This window comes from Saccostrea cucullata, unplaced genomic scaffold (genome assembly GCF_032062105.1).
Source record: "Saccostrea cucullata isolate Sc308-1 unplaced genomic scaffold, CSIRO_AGI_Scuc_v1 ctg12234, whole genome shotgun sequence".
Classification (NCBI taxonomy): Eukaryota; Metazoa; Mollusca; class Bivalvia; order Ostreida; family Ostreidae; genus Saccostrea; species Saccostrea cuccullata.
In genome coordinates this window covers 1,729-10,136 of record NW_026920446.1, presented here as the reverse complement: position 1 = coordinate 10,136, position 8,408 = coordinate 1,729, and the positions used below count along the sequence as shown (strand labels likewise).

Below are 8,408 nucleotides of genomic sequence, written 5' to 3'. Positions count from 1 at the left end.
TTAATGAATTTGTCATAATTGCTTAAATCTGTTAGATGTATCTACTTTAACATGTCTAATTATCTTAATTAGCCATGATGAGCCAGATGGACTGTGCTTTGTGGACTTAATTATTGTTTATTTAAAATCATAATTTTCAACTCTATTTGTAAATCAAATTAACTCATGTCATATTTACTCAAACTTGTCAATTATCAATATGTCTATAAATACAAATTTTTATTAACATTCGGGGAGTTGGAATCGGGACGCGCTTGTCCTTGATATTGTCCGACCCGACGAGAAATAAAGGTCTGTAAATCGTAAAGCGGCTTTATCTTCATTAACCAATAGTCCACCCTAGTGGCTTCGCAACAAGTCCACGCTCCTAACGCGAGGGTGTGATAATATAACTATATGCACTGTATTTACAAGTTTATGTACAATTATTAATATATTGTTGTTTGTATTATTTTAATTATGATACTCATTGTTGCATATGACCAAAATCAGATACTAGTAACTCTAAAATCTTAAAGATCTTTATGATTATCTAAAATCCCGAAGAAATTAATATACTTCTGTTGCAAAAAAAAAAAAACGGGTCTCTGGAAATTTGAAAGGTGTGATCAGGTGCCTAGAAGGAGTATGCATCCTCTGTTAACAGTTCAAACCTGCTGTAAACCCTTCGTATTGATTAAATAGATGGGATTTTTCATAGTAAAATTCAGCAAAAAAAGTCTTACAATTGGTATGAAACGAATCAGCCAAAATATAATCCAATGATAGGTTATATGTGTTAATAAAGTCATTATAACGATCACAGAATTTACAAAATGCCGTCTTTATTCGAGATTGGTTTAAATCCATGAAGTATCAACTTATCAGTAAGTAGCATTTCTCTCTTAAAAAATTGATCGTACTCAGGACAACACCCTGAGTAAAGAATAAAGTTGGGAGACATGTATACATAAATCCAGAAGCAGATGATTTAAGAAATTAATTTAATTTTTGAAGATTCATGAGGTTATAAACTACGACGCTTCACGCCGGCATATTTCATGAAGCGCGTTAGCGCTTCATGATAAATATGCCGGCGTGAAGCGTTGTAGTTCATATACCTCATGAATCTTCAAAAAATTAAATTTATTTCTTATATTTACATTATTTTTCTGATGACTTGCAGTAAATTTAGGCCGTTCAATTGTCATTTTTAAAACGAAACAGTGTGCACTATGTTTTTTGACATCAAGAGCGGTATTATGACGAAACAATGGAGATATTCATGCTCATTCATGGTACGTGCCCAATGTTGTTCATGAAAAAATGAACAGCATTTTTTTTGTAAAGAATCTTAGGGGAAAATTATTGGAAATGTAAATATAATGGAATATTTCTACATAAATAGGGAAAGTTGACATGGAAAAGCTATAGTCATTTCCTTTAAAATATATTTTTAATTGGCCTTTATCGTCTATGGTCCGTATACCATCTAAATATGAAACAGATGTGGCAGACTCTGAGTTTCCTTAATTCAAGTTAACTGGGATACATCGAGTCATATACATATTTGTTTTACTGATTGAAAATATTGTAATTTTTTTCTGAATGAATTGGGAAAATGAATCTATTTTGATTATGTCATGTAGATACCATGTCCTTTTCCTTGCATCCGCCCGAGTTAATAATGATAGGTTGCAAAAGGCATCAATATCAATGAATTTTATAATTCTGAAATTAAATTATGTCATTTTCATTCATTGTTCTTGAATTAAAGATTACTATCAGAACGGTGTCAGTAATGGGCCCGTACAAAACCCAGACACATTTCAATCGTTAGGACCTTAAAGGAAATTGTTATTAAATTAAACAACGTCCCTATTGGACAAGAACGGAAACTGTCTGGAAAACTCGCCTATTTAAAACTGTTATAAATGGACGGACATAACATGAAGTATCTGTATCCGAAAATCCTTCAGGAAACTTTGTTGATACAATTGTGAGTAGGAATTCGGTTCCGAATATTTCAAATAACGATACCGTAAGACCTTCTGAAGTATAACCTTCAGGAAGATGTTCTTAACATTTTACCCAGCTTCAAATCTCAAAGTACTCTCTGTCTGTCTGTTTGTCATGATTGGTAAGTATCGTTATGTTTTCCGTTAACATCCTCACGTATATAATGTTTTCTAGTGTAACTATTTATAATTTATACTATGAATAATCTATATATCAAATGGAGTGACATATTGTTGCATGTCCTTAAATTGTTCTCATTCGAAATTAAATAGATTATGACATATTAGCAATCGATACAGTTCCAAACAATTTCATTTGTTCAAAAAGTTAACATGCAGTAAAGATATACATATTGATGTAGAAAAGAATATTAAAATGCTTGCAAAATTTTAGGCACAGTCAAGACTAAACGACGTTTCAAAGAATTACATGCTGCCTGCACAAATGAGAGTCAACTGATGCAAGTTTCAGGATATACCCAAAGATATTTTAACACAGACAATTACAGAACACTGAAGGAAGATCTAAGAAACTCGCCAATCTATTGTATGTGGGAAAAGTGTTGCACAATAAGAAAAAGAAAGGGGATAAAAAGGACAGAAAAATGGTTCGAGAAAAACATGAAATGTTTAAGAAAAGGTAAGGTATGATAGATTTCAAAACATTATTGCATGTTTTTAAAAAATCCCAATTCTGGGATTGCACAAACGAATTTATTTAAAAATCAGTTTGTATTCTAGGGATTCTTGTCTTGACAATATGCATGGTTTAATTGTTCTGGATTTTATTCTCATGAGTTTTCCACATCTGGAAAATTCAGTCATCTGCTTTAATGATTCTGTTAAAGAGGAAACAATTTGTTTAAATCTTATCGTCTTGAAGAAATCCAAGTAAACACCTTTCTAATCAATGTTATTCTCTTGGTTCTTTCATCCTCCCCTATTTAAGAAAAAGAACGAGTGGATCTTTATCTGAGATACTTTACTCTTTGACTGAAACTTCGATATGATATCCAATCTTGTGAAGAGAAAAATACATCAAAAATTTAAAATATAATTATTTTCAGTTACACTATGTGATATACATTTGTTTTCTCTTCTGTAGAGACCAAAATCTACGATTTGATTTCCAAAGAAACATTAGAAACATCCTCCAGTGACGTCAAAATTCGAGAACTGGGAGATCAGACAATAATCGTTCGAAGTCATCCGAATTTTCCTTGGAATTATAAATATTGTTATACTAATTCCATTCATTCATTAAATTTCAAAACTGAGTTTAAACATCTTGAAATGAAAGTGGCGCTGCGAGTTCTGTGGTCTGAAATCAACGAAAAACATGATGAACTTTTCGTTCAGCAGGGAAACGTTTTGCAACGAATACCAAAAGGATCTGGGTATCTAGAAATTAATGTTACCGAATTAATGGACGTAAAACTTCAGTTCAAAACGAATTACGTGCCACTTAACACCTGTGAGACATCAGTGGAAAGGGGTTTTCTTATTTGCATGAAATGTAAGTTTTAATGGAAACCAATTCATTTTATCTATTTCGTGACTAAAGAAAAAGAGTGACTTTATCAAGTGAAAGAGTAAGAAGATTATTTCATAAGGCATCTTTATTTAATTTGGTTTTTATTCAATAAAATGTTGTATAGTAAAGTGCTTTAGTCTACGAGAAATCTTGATGTCAAAAGCTAATTTCATTTTCAGTTTTAAGCCTGGACCAGAAGAGATATTCTCTCTGTGATGAAGTAATGGAAAACGTAATCTTGGATTCTAGAAAGAAAGGTGAGCTCTTAAAGTTTTTTAATTTTTTAATATAAAAAGGAGAAAAAAAGGAAGAATAGAATCTAAGAAATAAAGCTATTGATACTGATAGAAAGGTGCGCAATCATAATTCTGGAATACGAATTTCATCTATAATCCTGAGCATTCATATTAGTAGTTTTTTTTAGCCATGTTTCACGTGCTCTTTTTAAGTTATACAGGTATTTCGTTATGTTAAATATTTTAATAATATTTTGGGGATCTAAGTTGCACAAAGTGAAAAAGTTTATCGTTTATTTTAACTTCATTGGCAAAGCAACATACCAGTTAAGTGATAATTTGTTTTTAAGAAATATCACTTAATTATTGGCAAAATATTTAGTTAAAACTACAGTAGATATATTTTTATTATTATTTTTATTATACTTTAAAGATCAAATTAAAGATTCTTTTACAGCATGATATAAAACTTTCCTCAAAAAGACTCAATTGCATTGGAATTTTTATTTTAAATTACTAAATAAGTTTTGAAAGAATTTTTGTATATAATTCATACATTAATATAAATATTAATTTCCTAATATATTCTTTTAATTAAAATCAGCATAATTTTTTCAGTAAAGAAGAAAAGGAAAGGAAGAAGAAGCAGAAAAATCAAAAGAAAGAACAAAACACAATCAAAAAACAAATGACTGCATTTGGTTGATGTGAATTTTTCACTACAACACACCGCATAATCCTTCTCTTTTGAGGATAAAGCAACGAAGCTTTCGAAAAAAAAATTAGAGAGTGGGTTTTTCAAGAATGAGGATTTATTCCGAAATGTCTTTGAATGCAAGATATAAAAGATTGTATGAATAAAAATGTGTGTAATTCTTATGAAAATTTGTTTAAGTACAATGGGAAAAGAAACAAGTTTTCTAACAGTTCAAGGACGTTTTGCCGAAGTCCAGGCTCAGCGAAGATTTTACTATGTACTAGTATTCAAGTTCCCGATTGCTATTCTTCAGATTAATAATGATGCTTACGAATCCTGATATTTATATGTATCTGAGATTTATATAGAAGTGTTAAAGTATTGCATACATTTGTGTATATACTCAAAATGCAATTAGTTCTTTTATAAATTATACGGTGAATTTGATAAAAATTCCTACCCTTTGTTTACACGCGTACATGTATGCTTTTAAAAGTGTCTTTGAGTGTGAATGAGAGACGGCGAGAGAGGGCTTGTGTGTACGTTTGAATATTTCATACTAATGATTTGTAACAATTATGTATGCATACATTATGCATACATTATTTATTTTAAAAATTTTCAATTTGAGATGTGGAAGTCTTTTATGAAATGTGGTAAAATTGTGCAAATTAAAGAAATACCTTACAGAGTTTTTAGAAAAATTGAAAATAAAAAAGTTGAAATTCTTTTTTAATTACTTGTAATTTAGTAAATTACTCTAAACAAATCGATGTAATTGTATTCCTCCTAAATTACATTTCATTTATTTTTATAATTAATATAATTTTTTCCCAATTAACATAGTTAAATTTTACATTTCTTTTTTGTTCATAGAAAACTTCCTCAGCCCTAGTTTCAAACTTTGTTGAACTCCAAAGACATGGCCACTGGATATTTTTTAAAAAAAAATAAAGTTTAAATATTTTCCACTATGTTTATACTTCAGTTCATTTTTAATTTTTTCTTAAATTATAATTTTAAATCCAAGCAAATCATCAAATATGCTTTGCATTTAATATGTGATACATCATTACTAGTATATGTATATAATCAGGTATAATATTTTGTACGATATTTGCCAAAATTTGCAAAACAAATGAAAAATTTTGAGATGTGTTTGATTACATTTTTCAAAGTTATTGCGAGTAATTGATAACATTGGTAACTGTTCCAACATACCTACTAGTCCTTGTTATGCCTTTGGGCACAAAGGGCAAGGACTAGACTACTCCACTTCTATCTTGGGCATTTCTTTCCAGTTCTTCTCAAGTTAGTTTCTTGTATCTCATTTCCTTTTCCACAATCCTTCGCCAGGTAGACCAGGTTTCCTCTTCCTTTCTGGTGTACATCAAAAAGCTACTTTTGTAATTATCTTGGCTAGTTTTCTTAACATATGCCCAATCCATCGCCGTCTCCGTTTTGTAAATATAGTTCTCATATCGTCTGTTTGCTTTTTTATCGAGTTTCATATTGGATTTTATTTGGCCAAAAATCTTCGTGATCTTTCTGAGGCATCCATTGTGGAAACTAGAAAGTTTACATGTCTTCTTCTGTCATTCTCTAGCATTCTGCCCCTTAGAGTAGCAGACAGGGTGCAGCTGTTATAGATTCTTAACTTTTGTCCTTCTAATTAGAGTACGTCATTTGTGTTCCAGATGCTCTTGGGGCTGATGAAGGAAACCCTAGCTTTACTTAGTCTGACCATTATATCATTGTCCGCACCCCACCTGATGTTACTATGCTGCCAAGATAGGTAAATGTTATTGTTCTGCTCTGGTCATTTCCATCTACCTGTATTCGTGTTGGTTGTTTGTGTTTAACGTCATAACTTCACTTTCCTTGGTATTGATTTCAGGTCCATTTTTTCTGATTTACTCTGTAATTTTGAACTTTGCATATATGCTTTTTTAGATGTGACAGTAGGTCCAATTAAGTCATCTGCGTAGACTAGGTCTTCCATACCGGTAAAATGGGTCCATTTAATTCCTGTGTTGTCGCCACGAAGGGTTGTTTTCATAACCCAGTCTTTTGCAAGTATTCATAAAAAGGAGAGCCGACATCATAATGCCCTGCCTCATGCCAGATTTTACTATGAAGCATGCATCTGATTAGCCGCCTTTATAGTGCAATTAAACTCCAAGTAAAAATACTATCTTTGATGGTATCCCATGTAACGGGAGAAGAGAAAATGCAGCGGACCAGACCGGGATTCGAACCCGGGCCCCCTGAAAGTCTGGTCAGGTGCTCTACCAGCTGAACTATCTGGCCACCGGCGGTCGAACCCAGCTGACCGCCACATTCCTCCCTCCTTTAGCCCTCCAAAATCCCCAACCCAGGCTCATCCCTGGCAGGCCTCTCACCTGTCAGTTCCAGGGCATGTCACGGCACCAGATGTAACGGGAGAGGAGAAAATGCAGCGGACCAGACCGGGATTCAAACCCGGGCCCTTCGAGTATTCTTCACCATGAAACTCCGGTCAGGTGCTCTACCAACTGAGCTATCTGGCCACCAGCGATCAAACCCGGCTGACCGCCACACCCATAATGCCTTAAGATCTCCCTCGAGCTTTCTCTGTGGATACTGTGAAATGCTATTTCAAATCAATTACTAAAGTAAGTTTTTTATAAGCTGTCTTTGTCTGTACATTGCTCTATAATGTTTTATAGGGTAAAGACCTGTTCACAGCGGCTTTTTTCTTTCCTACAACCTGCTTGCTCTCGTCTTATTCTGGCATCGACGCAGTCATGATTCTGTCTATCATTATTCTGCTGAAAATCTTACTAGGTATTGATACCAGGTAGTAAGGTGATGCCCCTCCAGTAACTGCAGTTAATAAGCTCTCCTTTCTTTGGCAGTTTGGGGATATTTCCTTTAATTTGGACAATGTCGTAGGTACTTTATTATTACTATAGTATTCTAGGTCTTGGTGAATAATGGGTGAAAAATGTCTGCTGCTAGGTTTGGATTAGGTGGTCATTTCCAGGTGCTTTGTTGTTCTTAAGGGAGGTTATTGCTTTGTATATTACAGCTTTAGATGGTTTCTCTATTTTATTTTCAAAATCAGTGACAGTTCCCGGTATGTTTTCCAGCTCGTTAGGCTCTGGACGATTCAACACTTCTTCAAAATGTTCTTTCCATCTTTATTCTTGTTCTCCTTCGGATGTAATGAAGTTGCCTTTATTTTTTTTTAAATTGCTAGTCTCTTACAGGTATATTTGTTTGTCTTTTACTTCCACTCAACTTTTGGTTACTACATTTGAAAGAGATCTACCTTCATTGTTCAGAAGCAGCTTTCTCAGCTTTAGCCCTTGCCATGCCTTTTATTTTTCCGATCTTTCTTTGTTATTTTCTTCACATCTCTATTATAATTGGAATAACATTCTCTTAGTCTCTCTTTTATTCTTTCCAAGTGGGTGTTACATAACTTAGTTTTAAGGCCTTGCCTTTGTCAATGATTTCCAAGTACATGTATCTGGTGTAATCCATTCCTTATGCACCTGCCTCTTAAACCCTAGAGTCTTCTTGCTTGAAGACAAGGTGCAGATTTTTCCAAGTGTTCGTCAATCACTTTGTCATTCACAACATCACATCATTGCAAAACTTGAAATCTGTTCTTGTTCTCTTATCTCAAGCCTTGTCTCACTTTGTTTTCTCTTAGCTTGAATGTGTCTATTCGCCTAATGTTGCTCTTTGGCGCTATTTTTATAAGCTTTAGCTTTTTGTTGGCATTGACAACTTCCAACGTCATCCCCACTCTTCACTCTTGCATTCTGTAAAGATCTTTTCCATTTTCCTTTGATAGCAATGTGGTTGATTTGGTTATTACCTCTACCTCCAGGTGACACCGATGTTAGTTTGTGTATCACCTTAAGCTGAAACAGAGTTTACCAATGACCATGTTG

General features: G+C 33.3%; 1 protein-coding gene across 1 annotated transcript; it reads left to right on the top strand.

The window, feature by feature from the left end:
* Positions 1-1,782: 1,782 nt before the first annotated feature.
* LOC134249068 (uncharacterized) lies at positions 1,783-5,116 on the top strand. Its single transcript, XM_062731431.1, has 5 exons — positions 1,783-2,119; positions 2,392-2,637; positions 3,103-3,513; positions 3,711-3,788; positions 4,386-5,116. The coding sequence occupies exons 1-5, from the start codon at positions 2,053-2,055 to the stop codon at positions 4,457-4,459; spliced, it is 876 nt and encodes a 291-aa protein (XP_062587415.1). The 5' UTR covers positions 1,783-2,052; the 3' UTR covers positions 4,460-5,116.
* Positions 5,117-8,408: the final 3,292 nt, after the last annotated feature.